The sequence below is a fragment of the Vidua macroura genome, chromosome 25 (assembly GCF_024509145.1).
Source record: "Vidua macroura isolate BioBank_ID:100142 chromosome 25, ASM2450914v1, whole genome shotgun sequence".
In the NCBI taxonomy this organism is placed as follows: Eukaryota; Metazoa; Chordata; class Aves; order Passeriformes; family Viduidae; genus Vidua; species Vidua macroura.
In genome coordinates, this window is record NC_071595.1 from 4,943,339 (window position 1) to 4,971,204 (window position 27,866).

Consider the following 27,866-nt stretch of genomic DNA (forward strand, 5'->3'; position numbering starts at 1 on the left):
TCAGCTGTACAAGACGTTTCCCACAGCACTACCCTCTCCCTATTTCCACATGGTGCAACTTAGTGCTTAATGTTCTAGCTTACATTCAAGGGAACTTTCTTCTGTCCTTCGTTCCAGAGGCTGGGGAAATTTTTTTTTGCCTTCCTTGTTTGGCTTTGGTTTGTAGGTTTAGGGCATTTTTTTCAAATTAATGCTTTACAGACTTAAAACAGTATTTCCCCCTCATTTTACTTCTCTTCTGGTCTGCTTAGGTCAACAGATACAATAGTAAGGTAAGCAATTATTACATTCACTAGCCCTTGATCCCAATGACTAACAAAAGTTCTGATCCATCCTACCACATTTTCAAGATAGTTTAACTTCCTTATTTTTGGGATGGGTTTTGTAGACAAACAGCCAATAAATCTAATACATAGGACAACTACTGCATTTAATTCCCCCTTCCTTTACTTTTCCTGTCATCAACTGCCATTAAAGCACCTAGTTTTAGGGTGGGAAACAAATGCAACTCTTTAAAATATTATTATTATTTAATTTATTTTTTATAAAGGTCTAGTTTGCATTTCAGAAGAGTCATAAAACCAATTCAGGGAAAGGAGAGAGGGAACATAGGCAAAATTAATAATAAGAAGTCACACCCACATCCCACCCCACCTGGATTTTATTTTATTTTCCCTGTTAGATGAATCAGAAAGCAGAACTCCCCACACTGTAGTGTTACATGTGCCACTCTAATTACACAGGACTTCCATCACAAGTAAGAATTTTGTATTATGTTCAGAACTGCACACACAGTTCTGGACACACAGTATCTGGATCAACTCTCCAAAGCCCAGCTTCTGGGAGCAGAGACATGGACTGCATGGGAAGAGGTACACCTCATGGAAGTTAAAGTGTAAGTTCAGTAGGTATTGCACTTCAACACTGTGCTATATCCATCACTTAACTATATTTGCTCTTCTGAGTAGTGTTACCCAGCAGCTTCAGTAGAAGTCTCACCTCAGTGCTGAGTACAAACATAGAAAGTAATTTGAAGGTCATGCTTTAATGTACAGTTGGTCCATCAGTGTCATGTCACTCCTTTCAGTTAAAAAGAAAACAAAGAGACAGATCCATAGTTCAACAGGACCATTGACCATGATGTGAAAATTACATGGAGTTGGCAAGCACAGTTATCTAGAAGTTATGATTAACTGTCATCTTTTCTTAAAAACAGAAAGCAAGAACATTGGCCAGTATGCTTAACTCAGCAGTTGCCATGGCATTTGCATGCTCATAGTAATGCATTCTTTCTTTAAGATGAAGTAACAAAGTAGACAATGCAAAGTTCACACACAAGACAGCATTTCTCAGGAAGCCCTTTATTAAGTCAAGGCAATAAAAGAAAAACTACTGTTATTCACCATGCTTCTCATCTTGAGGTGGTTCATACTGAGCCAGCTGTGGATTTAAAGAAAGGAATCTAGTTAGCAGCAATATTTCATGTAACACACTATATTAAAAAGTGAATGAAAATGTATGGTCTGGACTTGTTCCATTTACTTTATGCATTTTAGCTCCCTCATCCTTATGCAAGCCCATTTTCAAGTCAGGCAATAAAATAAATCTTCTCCCAAAACATCCATTTCTCACACTGTATAACCATGTAGCCATAACAAGGTGATTCTTAAATGCACTTTGAAGCACTCATGTCTTGCCCTTAACTTTTCCCTATTTTTAATTCTAGCAGTCTTTAAGTACTTTCATCTTAAATAGCAGTTGCTTGTGACTAGGGTACTATAAGCTTTCACTGAAACATGATTAAATGAAACACTCATTCTCATTGCAATAGTATCCAACCTAACATTTCTTACAATCATTCTAGCTCCATCATGCTTTCTGGAGAGTATAACCTGGAGAGTATAACCTGGGCAACTACAAACTTAAATATGACCTTTACTTGTAAAGTTACTACCAAAGGAAGATACAAAGTTGTTCACTTGGCCTCAGTGGCATTAAAGGCAAGTTCAAGCTTCAAAAACAGTTCAAGAATTGTGGCCATCTCTCTGAAATATCCTGGTTCAGTTTACTCAACTAAGATTCCTCACCTCTGCAAACTGCAGAGTAGGTTAAAAATAAAAAAAAAAGTACAAATAAAACTAAAAAGCATAATTAAAAATAATAAACAAAAAATATACATGTGTTCCTTCCTACCAGCAACAGTAAATTGCAGCACTCTGCTGCTAACAAGAACCACTAAAATTGTATTTTCTTATTGTTGCAGATATTTTACTACAACAGATGACTAGTATACAACCCAGTCAGTTTTCTTTTCTACCAAGGACCTGTGACTTCCTGTCCTCCTCCCAACACACATGAATATCTGACATTCGTGTGATGAATGCAACAGTAGTTACCAACAAATGCACAGATAAAGGCACATATTTTATGTTAGAGGACTGCTGCAAGAGAATGGTAGTGTTCTCCCTGCATGCTGTGTGAACTCCTACAGTATGTCAGAATGATGGGCATGACATTGTAGAGGAAAGAACAGGAAAAAACAAAACACACTAATACTGGAAAATACGTAAAGAAGGAGTTATTATTTAAAGAACGAAGCACCAAGGAACCCATGATTCCAAAAGGCTTACTTTCCTGCAACAAGTTTTGACTTCTTTAAACAAAGACCCAGATTACTCTGCTCTTATCTCTCTACTTACTATCAGCTGCATTTTTAAGTCTGCTAAAACAACTGGCTGGTCTACTGCTACTATGCCTAAAATTGTGTTCTTTGCCATATTTCCTAGTAAAAAATATCAAATGTAGCTGAGGAGTCATAATGGGTAACAGGGAAGAAGAATTCCTAGGACAGCAAGATGGCACTCAGGATTCTTGGGCATTACCCCTTTGTATTTCTTATCCATTCTCACAGAACTAAAGCGAGGTGGTTGTCTCCCAGTAAAAAACTCAGGGGTATTCACATATAACAGCCACCATCCTCTTTCAACAAATGCATGGAAACCTGTAGTGGCACGTAAGCTACTAGCATATAAAGTATCTCAGGCGTTTCCTTCTTCAGTGTTGTTAGAAAGCTGTTCACACCTCGGAGCTCTCTCAGCCTGCAGACTCATTAAAGAACCGCCCTGCCCTAGCTAGCACTTCAGATTCATTGTTGTTTCAGATAAAATACCAAGGTCACTTTAAGTAAAAAGCACAAATTATTGTTCCACACGGATCTAAATGCCTGTGTAAGATCCTGCCATGTGTAAGTCTGTGCCAAGCGACACAAAGTAATACATAATATTCCTCCTTCAATCTGCCTTTTGAAAGGGTTAATAATGGATACAGTACCTTACTTGTTTTTAAAACTGTCTTGAAAGCATGATCTACATAATATCAGACAACTTAAACACATCCAAACAAGACTCAATGCAACGTATTGAACATAATACACTTTCCCTAAGTAAATAAAATCCCTAGCTTAGCAATATTTTATGTTTTATTCTATAAGAAGTGTGCCATAAAAAAATAATAATCTGTACTACAATGAATTCTATCAGCATTTCTCAGTCATGAGGCTAAACAATGCAACATCATCTATAAGTAACTCTAATGGAAGTTAGTTCTATTCCAAGTAATGAAAATATTTTTCTTGTTGTATAATATGGAACTATAGAGGAACACCAAGTAGACTTTTACCTTGGTTTTCAGTTTTTTATTTTCTTCCAGCACAGCTTCATATTTTTCTTTCATCTCTGCCACTTCCAAGTGAAGTGCCTCTATTTCCGGATTCTCAGGAGCTGAAACTCCCAGATGATGCTTCAGAAAACTGATATTCAGATGTTAAGTATTTCTTCAGTTGTATAACTACATTTTAGTTTTAACACCTGTGTTGAAGTTAACACTGCAGTACACATAGTCAAAATTGCAGTAAGCCATTGAGATTACTACAGCAAAAAGTTACCAAAATAGGAGAGCTTTTCAAATTCGTAACTATATTCCTTAAAAACAAACAAACAAAAACAAGATATCAGTACAAATCCTTATGCGTTACTACCTCCTTTTCTCTTCTTAATGGCAGATGTTTTGAAGAATTAAAAGAAAAAAAAAAAAAAAAAAAAAGAAGCAATACCCAATAATGGAGGCTGCTTAAAAACAGCAAGAAACCACATATGCTAGTTCCCCCTTCTTCGTGTATTTAAAAACAAACAAAAAACAACAGAAAAAGGAAGTGTGAAGAAGCAAACTTCAGAACCCATTGCCACTGCAGGTACTCGAATCTAATGCTGCAGGTCTACAACACTGAAATGACCTATAACTTAGCTTCATAATTACTGACATACTGAAATACCCAGCTCTCTTGCATCCTGTCAGACTCTCTTAGCTTGTGAAAATGCAACCATTAGGTAAAATGCATTGATAAAAGTCAAGTTCTGAATGCAAGGCATTGAAATGAGTCTATCCAGTCCACCCATGAGTCAGAAGCAATACTGTGCATGAACTCTCAATAAATAAGTCACAACAAAGAAAAAGGATACTCCAGTGCACTATCTGGTTTCTCTGGCTCTTCATATAAGGCTACCAACACTGCAAATAGAAAATATTCAACAATTGCAAGAAGTTCATGCAACTCTAAGCTTTTTAAACACATATCAGCAGTCAGAAAGCATACATGTTGCATTTTTCCATTGAACAAGATTTTCACTTGTACACTTTGACATAAGCAACAGGTCTGCTGTATCAGAGGGGACAGAACATTCCACCTAGTAACAGCTAAAGAGAATTTTCTTGATCCCTAACCCCACATTGTGTTCTGGTTATTCTAGCGCAGAACACAAAACATCCTGAAAAAATTTACATATGCCACATGCACCCTAGTACTAGCTTTAGCCAGTAAGACTGAAATTCTAACTATATTGTTCATAAAACTACTTAAGCTACATCTTTAAACCACAAGACATCGGCAGTTTCGTAACTTCCAGCAGAATAGCAAACCTCCATTGAGCATCTACAGTTACAAAACTAAACAGCTACTAAATGGCTAGGTGACACTGATAATTTTTACGGGTGGGGGCTCTAATGGCCAAAACCGCCAAACAAAAGCAGCAATACCCCGACAATTTAAATAAAAAATTGCCATTTGCATAGCAACAGAACGGGAGACTGTCACATGAATACCCAGGAAGTTCCCAATCACAACCATTCCCTGCTCCCCCACAGGGGCCATGTGCCAGTTTCAGGTGTCTTGAGCTACACAACCAAACTGGATTTAAGCTAAGTACTTCCGAAGTTAAAAGCCAAGTTAGGCTGCCTCACTGCTTGGAAGACTTGGAAGAGCATCCCATAGGATGGTACTGCGATTGAAAAATCAAATGGTACTCACACACCAGGCCAAGATTCTTAGTGCAGCAGCTATTCGCTTGACATCCTAGATCTGCTGCTCCCTCTTTAAACAGCATATTTTCAATATTAGCAGAATATAATTTTTTTCAATATTAACATATTTTGCCACATTCTATTGGAAGGTTCTCAAAAAGATGTTAGAAGTACTTCGAAGATACCAAGTCACATGTGTCAAGTTTAGCATCATCATTTTCCCCGGTTTGATATGTAGAGTCATTAATCCAGAACTTAGTTTCATTCATTCTAGGAAAAAAAAGCACTAAGTTCTAGCCAAGAAAGGGTATAAAACAAAGGTTTAAGATAACATTTGCTGTTATTTCATCTCAAGCACTGACTTCCTCTGTTGAAGAGCTTCACGAAAAGCACGCATTGGAAGAAAATTAACCAAAAGTGCGCATTGGAAGTAGCACTTTGGTCGAAGAAGAGAGGTCTCCAACACACCACGCGGGGAAAGGACCCGCCTTCCCGTTCTACACGCACCTCCAGCACTCGCCCCGCACACGGTGAGCGTGCGGGGCAGGAGCGGTTTGCAGCCCTCGGGGCACGTTTCCAGCGGCCCGCTGCCCTCTCCCGGCGTGCACCGCCTCGCCGCGCACCTCGGGCTCCATTTCCAGGCCACGCCGCACCAAGTTTTCCAGGCGAGTTCTTCTGCCGGCCGCCTCGCCGGACTGAGGAGAAAAAGCGATCGGCGAGGCGAGGCGGGAAGCCAGTGGAGAGCGGCAAGGCAGCCCGAGGGACGACCGAGACGCTGCCGTGCGGGGCGGCAGCCGCTCGGTGGGAGCGGGACAGCCTGAGAGGAACGGCACCCGCCCGCAACGCCCCCGAAGAGCGCCCGCCGGCGCCTCGGGCGGCACGACGCGAGCCGGAGACTTACCCTTGGTGAGCATGTCCAGCACTCCCGACTTCTCCAAGTACTGGCGGAACTGCTCCCGCTTGGAGTCCGCGGCCTGAGGGAGGACGCCCACACGGTCAGATCGGCGGCGCGCCCCGCCTCGACTGCGGAGGCGGCCCTTTAGCACAGGCCGGTCCCGCTCTCCGCCGCAGAGGCGGCACGAAGGGCCGAGCCGGTGTCGGTCGGCGGCCCGCCGCTCCGCGCAGCCGGCACAGAGAGCGGCACCGCGCCCACGCCGGCGCGCTCCCCCCTACCTTGTGGTGCGCCATCTAACCCGCACGGCGCCTGCCCCGGCCGCGCGCCTGCGCCCTGCGCTTTAACGGCGCGAGCGCTTCCCCACGGTTACTACGGCGACGGCGCCGCGGCAACGGCCGGGGCCCCGCCCCGCGCACCGCCCTCGCTCCCCTCAGGGCGGCCTCGCCCTCCCGGTCGCCGCCCGCGGGGAAGCGGAGGCTGGCGCTGTGCCCCCTTTCTTGCGCGGCTCTGGCTCTTGTCCCGCTCTGCCCTGCTCTCCTCGCAGGGGGACGAGGAGACGGTTCCGGGTCTCAGCTCAGCCCCGCTGGCCGGGACGCGGCCCCGGAGCTCCCCGCGGGGAAGGCGAGCTGTGGCAGCGGCCATCGTCCGGAGCGCGGCCGGCCGTGAGCGGAGCCCGAGCGTCTCCGAGCGGCGGCTGCCGCGGTGTTCGGGCCGAGCGGCGAGCTGTCCTGCGGGTGGCTGGAGTTTTTTCTGTTTTCCATAGTAAGCCTTCTGGTTTGTGAAATTCAAAGTGTCTGATTAATAAATTTCAGTAGCTACAGCTGACTGAAATCACAGGAAAAAGTTGCAGCAAGCAGCAGCTGCAGAGGTGCCTACTCAAGAGCCTTTGAAAAGTGACACGTGGTGAAATCTTTTGCCCTAGCCTGTTAAAAAAAAACAAACAAAAAAAAAAAACTGTTATACCTGTTTATTTTTCTGAAAACACTGACAGATAAAATCTATTTATTGTAGAAATAATAATAAAAAATTATAAAGACCAACCAAATGATCTTGCACATATGATGTTAGGGAATTTTCACGCTTTTTCTCCATGCTCTTCCGCAATGTTTATCTTTTTCAGTAGTTACTCTTCATTTGGGAAGGTGCTGTGATTAAACAGAATGTCTGACTCATACCCAGACATAAAAAAGTTAATAAAATTCCCTCACAGCAGCAGAAAAATTCTTTTCTAACTTGTCTTGAACAACCCATACATGATGCCCCATACATGAACATCTAAATGCTATCTTTCTATTATTTAGACAGCAGGAACAGAGTGCATTAAATACAAGGCTTTTTATTATGGAGAGATTAAATGCAAAACAAGCATTAGCAGTTATTGCCCACAGAATTTTACGCATCAAGAAATGTGAGAACCAAAGCCACAGCAGCAGCATTAACTTGCCTAAGTCACACTATGTCCCAGTATATTATACAACCTTAAAATTTACAGCATAAACACAATTATGTATTTATGTATACACACAGAAGTGAAAAGGAGAGAAATCTACAGTGAATAGTTTTAATAGTTCTAGTGTGTATTTCTTACGTGGACAGGACCAAATTAATGTTGCTGCTACAAGCAAAATATCCTTTTAGGTCTTCTGGCTTCTTTTTTTACATGTATTGTACAGTTTTCAGTCAATCTGAAACATGGCTATCTGCTAAGCATAATGACAGTGCACTTCAAGAATTTCATTGTGCTGTAACATCATTATGCTACATCTCACAAATTATTTTTTTCAATAGATGAACAGTATGTCAAATCTGCTAGTAAGAAATACACACAAAAATACTAATGCATTCCAGCTGTGACCACCTCACCAAGTATTTACAGTGCTGTGCAACTCAAATAAATGCATTCCATACATGGAAAGTTTGATTACAAATGTACCATAGTATTTTGTTCATCTTTGCCTCCTTTATTATTTCAAGATGTTTCACGGAACTTCCTTTACACCATATGGACATGAACAGCAAGTGGATAAATGTCCTAATGTTTTGTTATCCCCATAAAAAGCATAAACACAAATGCTCCTCCTAAACAGGTAGAAGCTTTCTTTGATTTAAAAGTTTATCAGAATTTGGGGGAGAGACAAACAGAAAAGAAGTAGTTTTACTGTTTGATAAACCTTTTATATGTCTTTTGACATTGTAACTGAAATCAGGAAGGTACTACCATATTTGCTTTTTTTGGTTCTCTGTTTTTGGGTTTTTTTGGGTTTTTTGTTTTTTTTTTTTTTTTTTTTTTTTTTTTTGGTTTGTTGTTCTGTTTTCCATAGTAAGCCTTCTGGTTTGTGAAATTCAAAATGTCTGATTAGCAAATTTCAGTAACTTGTTTTCTGATTTTGCTGTCTTATTAGTGTTATGAAAAATGTCAAAAGTAAAGCTCACAACATATCTATAATTCATGATGTTTTAAAAAATTAGTGGTGTATTGAATTCTGATAGTATACTATAAGAAATTCACTTTTATTTTTCTGCTGAGAAAGTCAGTGGCGATATACTGAAAAAAAGTGTACCATGGAGCCAACAAATTAGTGATCTGTTTTGTAAATGCTTTTTCTCTTTGTATTTACAACAGTTTGAACAGTGGAATAAGTTTGACCTTCCGCTTTTGGTCAGCTACCAAATGTCTGTCTGAATTCTCAGACTGATTAGGCAGAGACATGTTTACCAATAAGTTCTTCTGAGAGCATCTTTAGCCTAATTTAATTTACTGGTCTTTGTAAAAATATCATTAGACTGTAAATTTTGTCTTCTACTTTTATTCAGTTTTAATAGTATCAGCTGTGATTTTATGCCTTTTTCCTAATATGTGGATTGAGAGGATGTACGTTTTCCTTTTTAGCTGGAGTGTAGAAGTTTATACACTGAGGTCTATGTCACATTTTCATTACAAAGGAAGTAAAGAAACTGTTTAAAATTACTTAGCTACTATTCAAAGGGTTACACAACTATGTAAACAGCTGGTGAAAGTTGAATTATTTAGCTGCACTTACACATAGGTCTGGGTTATATCTCTGTTCAGGAATTATCCCAGCATTGGTTAGTGCAGCTAATGGGTTAACTCACGCTATATTTGAAGATCAGTGGGGGCACGCCTACTGCTGGCATTACTTGACAGTGACTGTTGCCTAGACAGAGAGAAAAGCTTAGGACTATTCCAGCTTCTGCTTTGTGTAGATTCTGAGCTCACCACCCCCACAGAATCAGAAGTGTCTGGTCGGCTGGAATTTTTTCCATCAGCATTGTAAGGAATTTGGGCTTTGTTTACATTGAAACTGTTCTGTCTTCTGTCACTGTTCCTTGGAAGAGAATTTGTTGGTATTCCTGTGCTCTCAACCACTGCCTGTTGCCTAAGACTGGTACTAGGAAAAGTTGTACCAGGTTGCAATGAAGTTTGACATGGCATCTCAGCAAAGCTTCTCAAGTACACGTTTGAGGCAGTATCTGCATTCTGAGTATCAACAAGAAAAGGTTTCTTTTCAGCCTCTTCTTGTGCATCATGTGTCTCAGTCCAAAGCTCGCCAAGAAAGCCTTCATTATTATTTGTGCTAGCATTTTGAGTCTGATTGTCTAAAGCATTTGTAGCTGGCCTCTTCTTTGGAGATTTATTTTCCTGATTGCAATGGGTGTAATTGCTGCTGCTTTCTGTATGGTTATTTTGCACAGACTGAAACATAGAAGGAGAATTTAAAACTGGGTAGAGCATAGTGTCAGTTTGCTTTTCCATCAAAAAGGCGTAACTGCTAAGAGCACAAGGAAGTGTTTTCTGAGGGGTGGTGGATATTCCCAAAGAAGAGTGTGGTATCACAGAGTATTTCTTAGATTTGTTTATGTAGAAATTCTCAGAGTCATCTTTGTTTTTATTCTGCTCACAGAGTCCCATTTTAATTTTTCGGAATCCTAAGTGGATAATTTCTAGAATATTTAAAAGCAATGATACAGTTGCTATTGATTGCATAAATAATATAAACACTGTCTTTTCTGTTGGTCTAGATACAAAGCAGTCAACTGTGTTTGGACATGGGTCTCTCTGACATTTATAAAGGGGATCTAAGTGAAAACCATAGAGAAGATACTGCCCAATCATAAAGCCAACTTCCACTGCAGATCTTGTGAAAATATGTATCACGTAAGTGCAGAGCAAAGAGCCTCTTAGGGGTGCTTTGTTTAGCTTTCTTTGATCCAGTTGCCGGAGCTCTCTCTCCAGTCTTTTACGATTTTCAGTCATTTCTAATTCAGTGCTTTCAAGTTCCACCCTTACCTGAGCTTTCTTTTTTTGCCTCTCTTTTTCCAATGCTCTTAGTCTGTATAAGGCATGACCCATATACACCAAGGAAGGGGAAGACACAAATATAACTTGCAAGACCCAGTATCTTATGAGAGAGATGGGAAAGGCCTCATCATAGCACACATTCCTGCAACCAGGCTGCTCAGTATTGCATATAAATTCTGATTGTTCATCATTCCAAACATCCTCGGTTGCCACTCCAAGGACAAGCATTCGAAATATGAAGAGGATCGTTAGCCAAATCTTTCCAATGATAGTGGAATGAATGTGGACCTCCTCTAAAATGCCTCCAAGGAAATTCCAGTCTCCCATGGTTATTCTGCCATATTAACACTAAAATGTATGAAAGAAAAAAGTATCAAATACTGTAAATGTTGCATTCCTTCCTTAACATATTATGAAAAACACAACACTGGGAAAACTATCGTATCTCACATTGTAACCATGGGAACATGACCAACTGCTCATTGATAATTAGGTATTATTTTCTATCACCTATGAGATGGAGAACTGCATTATCTGCCTGTACCTACTTTATTATTAACATCCTGATAAGCACATCACTACAAGATATTAAACACCCTCAGTCTGCATCCTATCAGTGGAAACTAGAGTGCCTGACTTGTAGCAGGATTTAAAGAGCATTATGTGATCCATTTGAACCATCATCCAATAACAATGTGAGAGCAGTACATTTATATTTAGGACACTTATCAACATACAGGAATATTTCCTTGTCCTCTTTTTCAGATGTTCCAAGCCCCATTTCTCAGCTGTAATTATGGCAGTCCAATTAGTGTTTAACAGAAAATTGGTTCTATAAAGGAGCTCAAGAGGGAATAAATCATCTAATGAAAATGTCAATATTAATTAAAAATACATGTTGAAGCATATCATTTTGTGCAGACATTTGTTTTTTTGTTAATGGATGTCAACAATAAATAAATAGAATTGCTGTAATTGGTTTGCTTCCTCTGATCAACAATATCTGCATTTGAAATAGTGAATAGAGTGCCTAAGTGTCAAGTATTACTACTTTGGCCACAACTCTTTGAAAAATAAATAATTTACATAAAAATTCTTTACCAGCATTTTCATAAATTACTGTCATCTGAATACAGATAAACTGGTAATGTATGTGTGTAATTGTACATCTCACCTTTCTTTCATATATTTGTTTCTCCATTAACAGGATACTACATTGTGGTCAAAATTTTAAATTCCTTTTCAATATTTATGTTATTGTATACATATACAATTGTAACACAATTTTTATTATGTGTGGGGACAAGCAAAACACTTGTAGATTTACCTTTTCATTGTATGGACAGCACAATTCAATAGAATAGTACCTTACTTTGGTATTTTTTAGGATAAAGGTGCTTTAGCATAGCATTTTCTCTTCAAATGGGATTAATCTTCGCCCTATAAAACAGGAGTACTAACAAGTCAACAGAAGCTGGAATCTTATGGTTACAATATTAATGTCCATAGAGGAATCATTATGTTAAGCCTTCTAAACATGAAAATACTTTTGCAAATCAGTATACGAATAGGCAAGTCAGACATTTTTTAAAGATAAATGAATTAAAAATAAATGGTAAATTAAAAATAAAACATACCTTTCTTTACAAAAATATGAAAAACTAAACATCTTCGACGTCCAATAAAATATTACAACCCCTGCCATCTTCCATCTATGTGAGTAAATTGACACATTATAAGCAGTTTATTTTGCTACAGTAGCAAATAGAGTGTGAGCTTTGCACATGGAATTTATATTTGCTGGGGCTGAAGGGAGGAGAAAATCGATCTATTGTTCCATCTACTACCGCTTCAAGCATAATTTAACTATGAACAGTAAAAGATTCTCATTTTTAAAAAAGCTAGAAAGAAAAAATCTGCAGCTTTAAGTTCTTTGAGATTATCTTCTCTTTTGCCTCCATAGCACCTTTTAAGTTTTAGGAACAGTCTCAGCCTCAGAAAAACAGAATAAAACAGAACTTTCAGACTACATTTTAGTTTATGTATCTCAATAGCAGCAGACATTCAGCTTGCCTGTGCAAAAGAAGGTAAATCTTCCCAAACACTGTAATTGTAAATTCCTGCAGACAGTCTGTTCTCCTGCAACAGCTTAGCACCACATTCCTGGTGTAAAACATCAGTGAATGTACTTTTGGCCACTCCAACCTCACTCCCTCCTCACAGACAGCATCTCTTATATTCTGTGATTCTGCACTTCTCATTTATTCTCCTGAGACCATATTACTTGTCATAGTGATGTCTTTAAAATACTCCTGAAGTTGACAATGGTTTTGCTCTATTTTCCCCATCCATGTAATTCAGTATTTATTTTTGGGAGCAAATCATTATAATTCCTGTCTTAAATGTCAGATATACTAAAGATGTTATTCTTCTTGATAGTGATACTTATGTATAGCCTATAAAAATGACTAAGTGACACAAGTTCCATTTTTAATCCAGACCTTAAGCTACCCATCTGCATTACCTCAGCAGGAAAAATAGGGAGAACAGGCTGAAATATTTTCTGTTATAAAAGAGTGCACAAACTGTCTGGTCTCAAAGAACATTTTGGGTACTGATGGTAAGCTGGGGAAACCCTTTCAAACACTCTAAGAAATGTTGGGCAGGGGGGAGGGAAAAAAACCTTGGTTTACAAAAGGGAAAAAAGAAATAAATATGTCTATTTTGTGTATAAAATTTTTTTCTGGAGCCAGCATTAGCAGTGCAGTGGCCAAGGGCACAGCCTCATTAGGCATGCCTGGTATTAATGTGCAAGTACACTGCTAGGACCAATATGAGTTAAGAAGCATATCTAGCACTAGAATGTTCTTTTAGGTGATCCTCATCAGCACTCTGCAAAAGTGTAGTTCTGATTCAAATGTCCTATGAATAAACTTCCTCTGCTGAGAACTGTAAAAAGCTAATCATTATCTTTTAATTTTGGTGCTGAAGATCAGTCAATAGGTCATGTCCAATTTCACACTTGATGGCTTGCCTGAAAGTACTCAATCATTTTGGCAAGCAAGCATTTTCTAGCCAGCCATCTCTATGAAGTACTTAAAGCAGGATTCTAAACATGTGTCTTCTATTGAGTACTTAAAGTACGTCTCTAAATATTTTTCTGTTATTCATAAAACCCTCTAAGTCTGCTGAAGTGGTCCACAGACACACACACACCCCGTGCCAGCTCATGCAGAGATGCTGAAGCTTTGTTTGAAAACCTGAAGTGTTTGGTGAGACTGAGCTGCCATGGCTGGAGATTTACTTGCTCTGTAAAACCTAAATATTAAAAAAAAAAAATAAAATAAAATTCAACGATCCACAGTGTTCCAGGATGCATTATCTCTTTTAAAATAATACTACAGTTGAATGACAACTTGACAACTCGCGAGGGAAAATAAATTCAAGTGCCAACAATAATTTTATAGTGTTGATGCTGCTTTTTACCTTAGTTCAGACAGCTTGGAACTGTGACTATTTACATTAACTGTTTATAATAATATTCAGAATTTAGTAATTTAGTGTTGTATGGAGAGGCTATTTATTTTTCTTTCAGGTCTAGAAGCTACATCACTAGCGTTTTATTCACTGGAAAATATTCTCTAAATTTTTATGACTATATTGATTTTTCTTAGCTTAGGGTCAAACGTCACAGTAATTCTCCAATCATGGAAATAGTCTCTGAAGATCAAGGCCCTTTCATTTTTATACATCAATAATGTGCACTTTATGTGTACAATTGATTTTTATTTTCTACTGTTATCTGTCTGACCCACAATGGACAGCTAGATAAGTAGAGGCACAAACATCAGTGATGTGTCCTACATTTTCAGGCTAACATGAACTCACTCCCATAGTTTTCTTTCAGTAGTGAAGAAAGATCAAAAATTATAAACTGCAACAACGAGAAATTTCGACAACTGTACTACTCAATGTTGTCTTTAGGATCACCAAATTCAGCAGTACTGTGTTTGAAGGCAGACCAGAGATTACCATAGGAAGACTGAAGCACTACACTCCAAATTAGTGTATTTCCTGTGCTGCCTTATAGATTCACTTTTTATTGCTAAGATACACATGCAAATCAGTAGGTGCACATTTATATTTTCACTTTCACAAGCAAAATTTCTGAAGATGCTCTGGCCTAGATCAGGAAGTTTAAGGTTTTTTTTTTTTTTATAGTTTCTGTCTTTATCTTCGTTCACTGTTGATAGTTTTTAATTCATTCCTCAGCTTTAAAAATTTGTTTTTTCTGTATCCTTTTATATAGCTTGCTGTCTATTTTCCTCTCTTAATCCATGAAATTTTATTTATACATATACACTGGTACTATAGCTTTCTGTGCCTGCTTTTAGTTCTCTCCTGACCTTGCACCTCTTTGCATTTTCAAGTTTCCATGTCTACTTTATTAGGCTTCCTCCAGTCTTTTTTTTTCTTCTTTCCTGCCTGTTCTGTATCCATCTGCTGGGCTCAGGGCCTGTGTCTGTGGCTGGGGCCAGGGGAAGGGAGATGGGCTTCACCTGAGAGCTGCAGCATCTAGGTTGTACTCATGAGGTGTGAAAGTGGCTGAGCCAAGAATTAAGATAGGCTGCAGGAAGGGATGGGCTGGGGCAGCAAATGTGCATCCACTGAGGCTGGGGTATATAAACCACAGCTTCTGGTCAGGGTGCTTTGCTGCTCCTTCAGCTGCTGGCAGCTCCTAGGCTGTTTCAACTCTTTGGTCAGGTGTGTTCTGGCACTTAGAGAATGGAGCTGCCTGCCTGAGTAAGGCTTCAGGACTGGTGAAGGTTCAGCAGCCTATGGTAGTAAAAAGTACACTTGTGACGCCCGCCCCAGTCAGGATCCTGGAGGGAACCCCCCTGCTATGTGACATCCCCCAAAATAAACCAACCAGCCTTGGTGGTCTCAGAGGTCTTCATGGTCTCAGTGAGTCTCATGGTTTCCTGGAGTTGGGGGTCCCATGTGTCAGAGACTGCCACAGAAATCGGGCTGACCCCCCCATCCTAAATGCCCCCCTGCCAAGTGGGTCAGAAACCTCCCTCAAATGGGGCAGAGATCCTCCCAAATGGGAAAGACACACCACACACCCCCCAAGTGGGGGGATGGAGGGGAGCAGTGACATCCTGCAAATGGTGGGGGGGGAGGTACAGCCCGGTGTATCACCCCTCCCCCAATAAAGACACCGTGCCTGGCATCTCCAGTCTTCATGATCTTCGTGGGTCTCGTGATCCTCTGGAGTTCGGGACACAGAGCCCTCACGTAGGATGGGGAAGAGAGTCCCCCAGATGGGACAAAGACCCACACAAAATGATGGGGGCTGAGAGAGACCCTGGACTGTCGCCCCAAATCGGTGCTGATGACGCCACAAGGGAACAACCCAGGACCTGTGACCCTTCCCGACACCCCCTCAAAGGACCCCGACCCCCGGGTGACCCCGCCACCTTCACCCATCCTCTGGGTCCCGTGGGCCCCTCCGAAGCTCCGCCCCCCTGCCTTATCACTCGTCGCAACAGTGACAGCGTTGGCGTTTTGGTGGCGTTTCGCTCCGGGGCGGGGTTTCTTCGCCCAAGTCCCCCCAAAACGGTCCCCGCGCCTGCCCCGGCCCCATTTGTCCCCGGATTCCGCGGGGATGCGGCCCCAGAGAGGTATGGGAGGATAAGGGGGATGGGGGAAGTGTGTCGCGGGCCCTTTAAGATCCGCTTTTAGGGGATGCTGGCCTTGTAAGATTTCTGGGACAGGGTGCTGCCCTTTAAAACACCTGGGAGGGAGCGCTGGCCTTTTAAGACGCTCTTTTAGAGGACACTGGCCCTTTAAGAGCTGCTTTTAGGAGACACTAGCTCTTTAAGTCTCGCTTTTAGGGGACACTGGCCCTTTAAGAGAGCTGAGAAGGGTCTGCTGACCCTTTAGGCGACCTGGGGGGGAGTAGGGGGGACACTGGCCTTCAAGGAGCGGGGGGATTCCCGGGGCCTCCCCGCTGGATTCTCCCCGCGGGGGAGGAGGGGGTTCCCCGGGGAGGAGGGCGGTGACGGTGGGGGCGGGTGGTGACGCATGGGAATCCCCGTGACGTCACGACAGGGGGATTCCTGCCTCGCTCGGGGAGGAGCCAGGGTTCTGGGGGTCCCGGGGGGCCCGGTTATGACACGGCGGTTTGAGGGATCTCAGGAGTTCAGGGAGGACCCCCGAACAGGGTCTGGATGAGACACGGGGATCTGGGAGACGCCTGGGCGTTTGACATCCCGAACCTCCCCTTCCACACCCCCAGGTCCCCCCCGCGCCGCTCCGCCCCAGACGGTAAAGCAGCTGCTGAAAGAGCTACGGCAGCAGAAGAGCAGGGAAGGAGCGAGATCCCCGGTGGGTGACCCCCTCTCCCAGGTGACATCTCCCGCGGGGACACCTCCACTCTCCTCCCTGACCCCCTCGCTCTCCCCCCAGGTTTTGGCTCTGCCCTCCCCGCGCCCCTCGGATGGTGAGTGACCTCCGACCCCCCAGCTCCTTCCAGATCCCCCCACACCCTCTGCGCCCCATAAATCCTCTCCATGCCCCCCCCCCCATCCCTACGTCCCCACCCCCAGTCCTCCCTCTGTGCTTCAATTCCCCTCCGTGTCCCTCCCGCCAAACCTTCCTAGTCCCCCGCCAGGTCCCTCCCCATCACCTGGTCTTTCCTCAGGTGCTCCCTGGCCCGTTGCCCCCGCAGTGACGCCCAGCCTCTGTGCGGTCCCACATGTGTCACCCCATGGCAGCCCGGGGGGGGCCCACGGGGGAAGGGCCTCCGGTCCGAGGGGGTTTCAGGTGAGCTGGTTGGAGTGGAGAAGGGGGAGAAATGGGGCGTGAACTGGGAGATTAAAGGGGGGTCAGTGTGTTAAATGGGAGTCTATGGGGGAAAATGAGAGGGCAGTGGGGAGAGAATGGCGGGGGAATGGGAGGCAAAGGGAGGGAATAGGGGAAATGGGTGGGAGAAGGGGGAGCAGACAACTGGGAGGGGAATGGTGGGGCAATGCGAAGTTACACGGGGGTCATGGGATGGTTAAGGGAGGCAGTGGGAGGGAATGAAGGAAGCAATTGGGGGCAGTGGGAGCGGCAGTGGGGGGAGATGATGTAGGTGTGGGCAATGGGGTAGCAGCTCGGCGGACAAGGAGAGGAAAATGGGGAGGGGATCATCGGGGCAGGATTTGGGGGGGGCACCTGGAGCCCTGGGAGGTAATTGGGACGAAGCCCCCCTCCACCTTGACTGCTTCCCTCTCAAGGCTGCTGCCATCCCTGGCCCTGCCTGGCCCCATCCCACAGTGCCGTGGGGAGAATTTGGGGCCCCCCTGCTGGGAAGGGAGATCCAGGACCCGTATCCCGAACCCCAGAACCTGGCAGCCGCCCGCGCTGCACTGGGGGGCCGAGACCCCCGGGAGCTGCTGCAGCAGGACGAGGAGGGGGACACGTGAGTGGGGGGGCCATGGCAGGGCACTGGGGGGTACAGGGGTCATAACAGGGTGCAGGGATCAAAGGGTCCATGACGGATCAATGGGCTAAATTGGAGAAATTGGGGGGTGTCAATGGGGGGGCAATTTAGGGGGTCACTGGTGTGAAGAACAGTCAGTGGGGCCCATAGGAGTGCAATAGGAGGGCAGTGGGGTAAGTGGAGGTCAATGTGGTGTTCAGCGGGGGGGCAATGGGATGAAGTGGGGTCAGTGTGGGTGAGATCAGTGTGGGGTAAATGGGAGAGTCAATGTGGACTTCGGGGGTAGGCAATGGGGGAGTCAGTGGGACAAGGCAGTGCTGGGAAGCCCCCAGGGGCAGTTGTGAGCCACTGGGAGGGGCTATGGGGTGACAAGTCCTTTTGTGGGGTCTGTGTTCTGGGAGGAATGTGGGGGGTGGGTAGAGGGGCAAGGGGGGTCCCCTCTAACCCCCCTCCACCCTCAGGCTGCTGCACGTGCTCTGTGCCGGGGGACAGTGGGCACTCGCCCGGGCTGCAGCCGAGGCTCTGCGGGACCTGGGGGGACTTGAGGTGCGGGAGCACCTGGGCAAGGTGAGGGGGGGGGACACATCTGGGGGGCCTGAGGGGGCATCTGGAGGAGATCAAGATACAGGAGCAGCTAGGCAAGTTTGGGGGGGGGGGGGGGGGGAGGGGAAGCTAGAAGTACAAGAACTCCTGGGGAAGTTGAGGGCATTGGGGGTAAAGAAGGGGTTATAGGGGTAATAAGTGGGTCTTATTGGGGCAATAAGGGGGTGATGGGGGTAAAAAGACAATAATGGATCAGGGGGTGATGCGGGTAATTAATAATGGGGGTGGGGTAGTTAATTAATAATTAATCACAGGGTTCTGTTGCAGTCTAGTAACAGGGGGAGTGCTGGAGAATAAAGGGGTAATTAATACTGGGGGGGTAATAACGGATGATTAGTGATGGTATAATTAGAGTCCAATAAAGGGTAATGAAGGGGCAATTAATAACAAATAATTAATGAGGGGATGATAAAGGAATAATAAAGGGGGGCAGAGCAGTAGCAGAATACCAGGGTGATAATTTGAGGGTTCAGGGGTGATTGATGCCCTCCAACCACCCCTGATTCCCCCAGATCCCACTGACCTTCATTTTTTCCCTGCAAGAGCCCCCAGACCCCCTTTAGCCCCTAGACATCTAACTCCCCCCAGGAGTCACTCAAGTCCCCCTGACCCCCCCCATTTTATGCCCCTAGACTCCACTGCTGGTGGCAACAGCAGCTGCAGCCCCAGAGATTGTGAGGGACCTGCTTGTCCTGGGGGCCAATCCTGATGCCGCTGACCACGGGGGCCGCACGGCCCTGCACCTGGCCGCAGCCTATGGGCACCCTGAAATCCTCCAGGTGAGACCCCAACCCCCATGAGGACTAGGCAACCATGGGGACCACAAAACTCTCCCAAAGGTGACCCCAAAGTGGGTCCAGAAGGGGCACGGTTGTCCTGGGAGACCAGGGAACTGGCCTAGTGGGGTCCCTGCTATCCAGGGGGACCCCAAATCTTTCCCCTCGCCTTCCCAGGCTATGATGTCCTCAGGGGTTCCTGTCAACGTGGAGGCCAGAAATTTTGAGGGTCAGTAAATTTGGGGGGGGGGCAAGGGTGGTGGAGGGGCTTGGGGTGGGGGTGATTCTTGGGGAGTCCTTGTTTGGGTGGGATCGGGGAGAATTCAGTTGGTGGGTCCCCAACGGGAGGGGGACTCAGGGGTCCCTGATTTGGGGTATCTGACGAGTCCCTATTTCAGGGTGTCTTGGGAAAGTCCCACTTGAGGGGTACTCAATACAGAAGCGGCTTGTGGGTCCCTGGTTTGAAGGGGACACTGGGGATCCCTATTTTTTGGTAGCTCTTGGTGGGATTCCTGGTGGATGTCTCACTGTTTTGGGGAGACGGGGGATCTCCAGTTTAGGGGTCCTGGTTGATGGTAGGAGGGTCCCGGGTGTGTGTCTGTACTTTGAGGGGGTCCCTAGGAGGGTTCCCAATTCCAGGGGGCCCTGTCTGTGGGAGGGACCCTTCCTGACCCCACTTGGTTCTCCCCCAGGCCAGACCCCTCTGCACTGTGCTGTCCTGGCCCACAACGCCTCACTGCAGGGAGGGTACAGCCCCGCGGGGGGCTCTGGAGGGGGGTCCCCCACTCCCCAGGACCGATTCCGCTGTGTTGAGCTGCTACTGCAGATGGGGGCAGACAGCAGCAGTCAGGTACAGACCCTCAAAGACCCCCAGGTACCCCAAGACTCTCCAGGTGTCCCTCAGATCCCCTGGGTTCCCCGCACAGACCTCTGTGCTCCTCAAAGATGACTGTGTCCCAACTCAAGGTCCCTGTGTGCTGGGCAGACCTGAGCTCCTGGCCTTTGGGGTCCTTTGGGGTACCTTGGGAGGGTTGGGGAGGGGCAGGAGACCCCCACAACACCTGTGTGCCCCCCAAAGACCCCTGTGTCTCCCTTCAGGGTCCCCATGGGTTGTACAGACCTGTGCTCCCAGGCACTGGGATTTCTTGGGGTCCCTTTGGGGAGGTTGAAGAGGTTGTAGGGGGGTGGTACCTCCTGTGGGGCCCCCCCTGATCCCTGTCTTGCCCCCAGGACACCAAAAGCAGCTTGACAGCACTGCACCTGGCCGTGCGGGGAGGCAACCTTGCCCTGGCCCACCTACTGCTGCGCCAGCCTGGCATGGCCCCCCGCCTTGTCAACATGAAGGTTTGAGGGACTTGTGGGGCTGGGGGGAGCTCTGAGGGGTTCTATGGGGGGCTCTGGGTTCCCCCTAGGGCCTTGTGGGGCACTTGGCACTGAGGGACCTCTGTGGGGCTCTTGGGGCTGATTGGAGGGGTCTGTGGAGCTCTTTGGGGTTCTTTTTGGGGTGTGAAGGGGCTCTGAGGCTCAGAGGGATCAAAAGGGCACTGGAGGCTTTGGGGTGTCTTTGGAGAGCCTGGGGAGGCTGGAGATATTGGAATCAGATCTCAGGGGTCTCTGAGGTACCTCTAGGGGTGCTGGAGGGTGACTTGTGGGTACACTGAGCCCCCTCATGTCCCGCAGGCCCATGGGAACACCCCCCTGCACATGGCAGCAGCACTACCTGGGACCCCCAGCCAGGAGCCCCTTTTGAGGCTGCTCCTGGCCTGGGGTGCCGACCCCAGTGCCCGCAACCTGGAGCACGACCTGCCCCAGAGCCTGCTGCCCCCTGGGGCCCCCGGAGACCAGGTGAGACCCCCACATCACCCTCACACCCAGCACAATCCCCAGCACCTCACTGCACCTTAGAACTTACTCGTGATGGGGGGAAATGCCCGGAATTGCTCCTGGAACCCCAAAATCCCACTGTTTTGCCTCAGATCCCTGCTGCTTTACCCTCAAATCCTGCTGCTTTACCCCCTCACTTTCACAACACCCCCAAACCGTGGGGTTCTGTCCCAGGACCTTTGGGTGGCATCCCCATATTCTGGGGTAGAACCCCGTGTTTTGGGGACCTCCCTGAAACTTCCCTCTCCCACAGCTCCGCCTCCTCCTGAGGAGCCGCCGGGGGTCCCAGCGCCCCCCCCACACCGCCGAGTGACGTCAGAAGGCGGGGTCTCCCGGGTATCAGATGGGGGGACACCCCCATATTGGGGGATTTCCTCATGTTAACTTTCCCTGATTTCAATGAAATTGCCCCCAAATTTCTGTGAAACGAGTCTGAACCACATTGGTTTGCTGGGGGGAGGAACACGGAGGAGGGTCCAGCTCCCCTTTGCCCTCCCCCCCAGCCTCATTAATGGGGGCTGTTAATGAGAGGTGTCTCCTCCAAATTGGGGGATTTGGGTGGAGTATGCCAAATTGGAGGGGAAACCCAAAAACTGAGAGAATTCTCGAATTAAATAAAAACTTTCTTAAAATCTGAGTCTGTTTTTTCCCAGTGCCCTCAGTCTCCCCTCAGCCCCTCCCAGTGCACCCCACTGACCACAGAAAAATGAGGGGGTTCTGGAACAAAGGGCTTCAAATTGAGAAAACCTCTTTTTCTCTTCTTTTAAGGATTAAGTCATCGAAAAACCCTCCTTTGACACTATTGAAAGGCCTTAAATTAAGGGGGTAAATGGTGGGAAGTGTGAGGGGAAAAGAGCAGGAAACACGAGGGAGAAAGGGTGGGAAATGCAAGGGGAAGGAGGGTGATAACCATGAGCCAGCTGGGGTGACTTCCAGAGGTGCCCCCACATGCTGAGGTTTTCCCCTCCCGGCCCTAGGGGTGCTCTAGAGGAACTGGTGAGGGGAGCATCCCCAGAACCATCAAACGCCTCACTGCACCCACTGAGTCCCCTGACAGCCAAACCGTCCCAGCTCCCCCAATCCACCTTCAAACCTTCCCAGCATCGCCCAAAACCATTTTAGCCAGCTACAGCTCTTCTTTAGCACTCTCAAACCCCACCCAGCACCACTGAAAGGCCGATTGATACCACCAAATCAATCCCTCCCAGTTCCCTCTAAATCTACTTTAACATCACTGAAATTCCTCCTAGCATCTCCAACACCATACCAGCACCTTACAATACTCCTCCTAGAGAGAGAAATTATGGAACTTTCCTAATTCATTTTTCTACTTAATGGGGTTAATTAACTTTCAATTAATTAATTAATAATAAGCAGTGTTAATTTTCCACTTTAGCCAGCATGTAGTAAAGTTTTTTCACAGATTGCTATTGTAAGAGTAGTTTAGGGACAATTACTGAAATTTAAAGCTTTACTAAACCAACCTTGATATCCTTCAATGAACAAAGCCTGAGGGAGAGAAATGATGCTGAGAACTTGTTCTGCCAATTGACAGGGGCAATTTAAAGGACACAGACACCAGTGGAAAGAATGGTCTTATTTTACATGACTATTAAGGCAACACAAAAGTAAAATGCTACATTCAATAAAACTACACACTTGGCTTTAGCAACAAGGGAAAAAAAGCGCAAGGTAATGCACCAAATCATTACTACATGAGAGACAAGAGAGTGATTGAGAAAGATGCATCCAAAATTGTCTGTTCTATTTGCTTATCAGGGTTAATTATCCAATTACAGCTTCAGGTAATGAAGTCAGACACCCCCAGTTTGCTCCCCTCTCCTCGATTCATTTTTGTCTATACTTTTTTGAGGCCTGAGACAGAGGGTGCCCTTGGTTCTCAGGCCTGGAAGGACTGTTCTGTCTGACCAAAATGTGAAGAGAGCTTACTAACACTCTCTATGGAGTCCAGTGTACCCTGACGCAGTACAGCATCTGAGAAACACGAGAAGCTAAAACCACAAGGCATCACGCCACGGGACAGCGACATCTCCTTCGAGCGCACAGCGCCAGCCCGTGGCCGTTCCCCCGCTGCCGCCGCTCAGCAGCTGCAGCAGGCGGCGCTGCGAGCTCACCCAAGGGCCCCCAGGGGCGGCACCGTCCGGTCACGGCGCTCGAACGGAGCCCACGGCGAGGAAACGCAGCGCTGGGCAAGCAAGGCAAAGCCAGGCAAGGGACACGCAGGTGATACCTCTGTAACCTGGGTCAAACGTACAAGATGCTTGTATCGCTTGAGTTGTACCTATATAAACCTGAATCATAACTTTCTGTGCAATGTAATAGCTCGTATGTGGTAAACTAGTTGCTTAATGCTTAAATAAACAGAAACACGCCAAGTGAATAATCGCAAAAATAGACAAGTATAACTATATTGGGAAACAGCAGGATGTACTAACGAGAAATTGGCAAATGTAAAGCCAATTAGTCACAAAATGGAGAATTTAAACCGGTTATATCCAGAAAGATCAAGGAACACCATAACTGCACATGCTCCAAAGAAAGAGTTGAGAAGTTCAGATGCCAGGAAGACCTTGAGCCTTCATCGAAGAAGACCCCCAACACTAACTAAACTGGGGAAGCACAAGCGCAGTACAGAACTATTGTCTTGCCTAGAACTTCATTGACTTGTCAAGCCATGCCTACTCCTTCCTTCCGTCTTGCCATACCTTGCCTACCTCTCCCTTGAATTGTCTTGACTTTGCTTACCCCTCTCTTGCCTTCCCTTCCTGTAAGTGGAATGACCCTGGCTGGATGCCAGGCTCCCACCAAAGCCTGTCTGTCACTCCCCTAAATGAATGTAAAGTGGGGACAAAATATATATGTCATTAATTGAGATAAGGACAGAGAGAGATCTGCTCCGATCCATGGGTCCGGCGTCTCGTATCACCAGACACATTGCAAATTCTTGGTAAAAGCTATTTACCATCCTCCCCGTTCCCGTGTCTGTGCAACAGCCTCTCCAGGGCTATCCTAGAGACACGAACGTTCCGCTATCAACACCGCGCTGTTAACGGGGGATAAAAGCAACGGCAACCTAAGTTAAAACGCTGGCTCTGGCCGGCGTCCGTTACCATCTTGCAAGCCGCTTAGCCCTGCAGCCAGTCACCTTTACCGCAGAGGGGCTGGCACTCCCGAGCCGTGCCGAGCCGTGCCGCGCCGCTCCCTCCTCCCGGCGCCGCCGGAGCCCTCACGGCCCGGGGGGGCGGGGCCGCAGCGGCCCCGCCCCTCTGCGCTGAGGGCCGCGCGCGCCGCACCCCCGTCACGTGGGGCGGCTCGCGGGGGGCGCGCCCGCTCCCCGCCCCGCGCGGGCGCGGCGACGCGTCACGTGCGCGCATCACGTGGCGCCGTCCCTGGCCGATGAGGTCAGCGCCGGGTCACGTGAGCGGTGCCTACGCGCAGTGGGGCCGGGTGCAGATGGCGGACGCGGAGGCCGAGGCGGCGGCGCGGCCGGAGGTGCCGCGGGTGGTGCCGGCGCTCCGCGCTCGCCTCTGGCAGCTGCAGACGGAGCTGCGCGAGCAGGAGGTGTCGGAGGCCTCGTCCCGAGCCTACTGCCGGGGCTTCTGCCAGGTAGGATCCGGGCGGGGCGGGCCGCGGGGCGGGCTGCAGGCCGGGTGCCGCCCTGCGCGCTCGCTCTGCCGAAGCTGCCGCTGCGCAGGGCTCGGGGCCCCGTGCCCGGCTGCCCGGCGGGGCTGTGCACGCCCTGCCGAGGGCGCCCCGTGGGCTCTGCGCCGCCAGCCCGGAGCCGGGGCCGAGGGCACTGCTCGCCTGCGGGCTTTGGGATCGCTTCGGACCGGAACGTCCTGCGGCCCTCGGCTGGGTCTCTGGGGTAGGCGGGCCGCACCGCATTTCTCGGTGCAGTCTTGGCTCGCTTCCGAGATCTCTGGCTGTTTCACTTGTCTCGGGATCAAATCTGCGTGTTCCGCCTCGTTTGAGATCTGCCTTGGGGTGCAAGGAATGTTTGCTGGCCTGTAAGGACCTACAGGGCCCTTAATCACTGAATGAGCTGTGCTTTGGCTATCTTGTCTTGACTACTTGCTTAGTGCAACCCAGAGGAGCATCACCAATTTCTAAATCGAGACCCTACATTGCAGAAGAAGAGCTGATCTTGATTAAAGCCACAGTGATGGAGATAACTCGTTGTTAAGTAAACTCTTCCAGTGGTTAGTTTGTACTACCCTCACAGCATCATTTACTGTGAGCTCTAGGGTTGAAAAATTGTTGTTATGATGGTTGGAGAGTTGTCCCTGTTGAGTATGAAGAGATTATGGGGTTTAAAGTAAGAAAGAAAAAATCTGTTTTCTAAGCTAGTTTTCAACACCTCAGCTGATAAGACTATAGTATTTGGTGAATGGCAAAATCGGAGAAAAAAGCTTGCTGGGTTGTCACAAATCATGTATAAGTGGTGTTACCCTTCACAGTGTTCCATTTTGCATCCACAGGTTGTGTGCTGTACCATGCCATTCTGGGAGGATGTTTAGCTCATCACTTACTGAAACAAGAGAATAAGTGTATTTTCTAGGTTTCAAAAGTCTTTCAAACTGCAGGGTGCAGCTGCATCCTGCTGTGTTTGTCCCAAAATCAGTATATGTGACCTTGCACTGCTACAAAGTGTCACTCTGATCATGTAGGATGTTAAAACAATTTTACTAAAATTGTTTCCAATGGTGTACATTGTGTCAGAACATTGACACAAATATTCAGCTAACCCTTAATAGTGGCTGTCAGAATGATCTGTGTGTGTACATGTCCAGTTTCCCAGATTCCTTTGATACAGAAGAAGCTTCAGAGATACTTGATCAGTGGAGTGTGGTGAAAGACATTTCTGCTACCTAAAAAAATAAAGCAAACAACAACAAAAAAAACCCCCAAACCATGTCCCACAAATAATGTAGCCCTCTGTGTCCTTGTGCTCTTATTGTAGTGTGGTTTTAAAGTACTGTGATAGCACAGATAAAAATTGAAAAGGTTGGGTTTGGCTTGCCATCAGTCTGGCACTTTCTGGATTGTCTTGCCTGTACTCCAGGAGCTGCAATGGGGGACAGGGAACTGCTGGTCCTTCCTGAAGCAGCTTCATCCTTCATAGAGGATGGATTTGTGATGGCTTTGTGTAGTCAGACCACTGTGGGTGGGGTGTAATTTTATATCTGGGTTTCTCCTGATGGGATGTTTGTGATGGCTTCAATAACTTAAGGTCTGCCCATAAGTGAAATATAGGGAGCTCAATTTTGTATTAATTACTTGGAAGTTACCACTGATATCTTGTCATAAAGTTATTAAACTACAGCAAAATGTGCCTAGAAAGAAGCTGAATTTATCTGGGCTTAATTTTGATTTTGGGAAGCAGCTGACATAAGGAGAGCTGGAATGTTTTGTTTGCCATCCTGTGAGTACAGCTGAGGCGGGGGCCTGGAAGGTGCTCTGTTTTGCTGTGGAAATTACCATGGCTGTCAGGCAAACTGTGAACCAAATTAGTGAATTTCTTGTGCTTTGGGCTGTCTGAATGCTGTTTTACTACTTGTAAACTTGTGCTGCTGTGCGCAGCTTTCCAGTATCTCATGGGGAGTGATGCTGGATGTGACAATTTCCTTGAAGATCCCTATTTCCAAGCAGGGAAATGGTACTGTTGTCCAGGATAACAAAAGAAACTGCTGAAGCCTAAATAATGGGTTGACTCTGCAGCTTTATATTGTATAGGCATTAATGCTTTGCACATTCACCTTGGGAAAAACTTTGGGTTTTTTTTTTGTGGAGAGCAGTATGTACCCAAACAGCCAGATAGAACAAGTAAGGGTGTTTGAGACTGTGCTGTCATAAATGGGAAGAACAGAAGGGGAAGTTGTAGGATGTTACAGCATCCCATCTGCCAGTGCCCAGCAGCTGTTCGCTTTCTGAAATTTTTGAAGATGACATGTTGAGTGCAGTCAGATATGGGTAAGAAGATGAGAAAGTATTTTTCTTAAGAAGTCTTTTCTTAAAAAGCTGCATCAACAGGTCTGGAAACTTTGAGATCTTCATCTTTAAATTGGGTCTGGGCAAAAAAATGATGCTTCTGAGGAAGTGCAGCTAAGCAGGTGTTCTGTCATTGCAGAAAGTGAAAATCTGAGCAGTGTGGAGGGCCTAGGCTGGCCTGTATGTTGCACCTTAGGTGGATGTGGTCTCTGCATTCTCACCCCACTTTCCATCAGATGTGTTACTGGAATCAAAGAGGAGGGTGGGATGAGGTGTAAATGGGCATGTAAATTAGCCAGTCTTTATATAGACTACCAGGAGAAATCCACAGTGGACAACTAAACAACTATTACCTGTGAAATAACACCAGGGCTTTGAAGAACTTCTTTAATACAGTTACTACATTTGGCTTATTTGTCAGTATGCTAATACTAATAGCATCATAATGTTCCAAACTACAGATCCTTGAAGTCTAAGCTATTAATAAATCTGTTGCCTTGAATCTGTTTTTTACACTGAAATCATTGTTTATGT

General features: G+C 46.3%; 4 protein-coding genes and 1 long non-coding RNA gene across 13 annotated transcripts in view; 3 read left to right on the top strand and 2 right to left on the bottom strand.

Moving 5' to 3' along the window:
* Window positions 1–1,345: 1,345 nt before the first annotated feature.
* MYCBP (MYC binding protein) lies at window positions 1,346–8,533 on the bottom strand. Of its 3 annotated transcripts, none has more exons than XM_053998573.1 (5): window positions 6,529–6,648; window positions 6,257–6,329; window positions 4,518–4,566; window positions 3,679–3,808; window positions 1,346–1,440 (listed from the first exon to the last, which is right to left on the bottom strand). In XM_053998573.1, exons 1-5 carry the CDS (start codon window positions 6,541–6,543, stop codon window positions 1,396–1,398), a joined length of 312 nt encoding a protein of 103 aa, XP_053854548.1. In that variant the 5' UTR covers window positions 6,544–6,648; the 3' UTR covers window positions 1,346–1,395. The 3 variants fall into 3 exon arrangements, with proteins under 3 accessions (XP_053854548.1, XP_053854549.1, XP_053854550.1); XM_053998574.1 differs by lacking the exon at window positions 6,529–6,648 and adding an exon at window positions 5,363–5,625 and having other exon boundaries at window positions 6,257–6,484; XM_053998575.1 differs by lacking the exon at window positions 1,346–1,440 and adding an exon at window positions 5,863–6,050 and having other exon boundaries at window positions 3,770–3,808; window positions 6,529–8,533.
* LOC128818868 (uncharacterized) lies at window positions 6,923–11,546 on the top strand. 3 transcript variants are annotated; one of them, XR_008440579.1, is made up of 4 exons: window positions 6,923–7,012; window positions 8,225–8,337; window positions 10,292–10,427; window positions 11,337–11,546. It is a non-coding gene; the product is annotated as an uncharacterized LOC128818868 (long non-coding RNA). The 3 variants fall into 3 exon arrangements; XR_008440577.1 differs by lacking the exon at window positions 8,225–8,337 and having other exon boundaries at window positions 6,924–7,012; XR_008440578.1 differs by lacking the exons at window positions 8,225–8,337; window positions 11,337–11,546 and adding an exon at window positions 10,602–10,691 and having other exon boundaries at window positions 6,924–7,012.
* GJA9 (gap junction protein alpha 9) lies at window positions 8,553–24,574 on the bottom strand. Of its 4 annotated transcripts, XM_053998570.1 has the most exons (4): window positions 24,307–24,574; window positions 11,899–12,011; window positions 10,560–10,919; window positions 8,553–9,965 (listed from the first exon to the last, which is right to left on the bottom strand). In XM_053998570.1, exons 3-4 carry the CDS (start codon window positions 10,896–10,898, stop codon window positions 9,366–9,368), a joined length of 939 nt encoding a protein of 312 aa, XP_053854545.1. In that variant the 5' UTR covers window positions 10,899–10,919; window positions 11,899–12,011; window positions 24,307–24,574; the 3' UTR covers window positions 8,553–9,365. The 4 variants fall into 4 exon arrangements, with proteins under 4 accessions (XP_053854545.1, XP_053854542.1, XP_053854541.1 ...); XM_053998567.1 differs by having other exon boundaries at window positions 8,553–10,919; window positions 24,455–24,574; XM_053998566.1 differs by having other exon boundaries at window positions 8,553–10,919.
* Window positions 16,176–21,923, top strand: LOC128818866 (NF-kappa-B inhibitor delta-like). 2 transcript variants are annotated; one of them, XM_053998572.1, is made up of 12 exons: window positions 16,176–16,255; window positions 16,873–16,961; window positions 17,043–17,076; window positions 17,278–17,399; window positions 17,855–18,039; window positions 18,522–18,627; window positions 19,296–19,442; window positions 19,617–19,668; window positions 20,132–20,289; window positions 20,670–20,783; window positions 21,120–21,284; window positions 21,577–21,923. In XM_053998572.1, the coding sequence occupies exons 1-12, from the start codon at window positions 16,240–16,242 to the stop codon at window positions 21,634–21,636; spliced, it is 1,248 nt and encodes a 415-aa protein (XP_053854547.1). In that variant the 5' UTR covers window positions 16,176–16,239; the 3' UTR covers window positions 21,637–21,923. The 2 variants fall into 2 exon arrangements, with proteins under 2 accessions (XP_053854547.1, XP_053854546.1); XM_053998571.1 differs by having other exon boundaries at window positions 16,873–17,076.
* Window positions 24,575–24,797: 223 nt separating the features above from the next.
* RLF (RLF zinc finger) overlaps window positions 24,798–27,866 on the top strand; it is a 40,587-nt gene continuing 37,518 nt past the window's right edge. Inside the window, exon 1 of the mRNA XM_053998696.1 lies at window positions 24,798–24,950. Within this exon, the coding sequence (XP_053854671.1) occupies window positions 24,798–24,950 (153 nt within the window). The remainder of the gene's footprint in view (window positions 24,951–27,866) is intronic.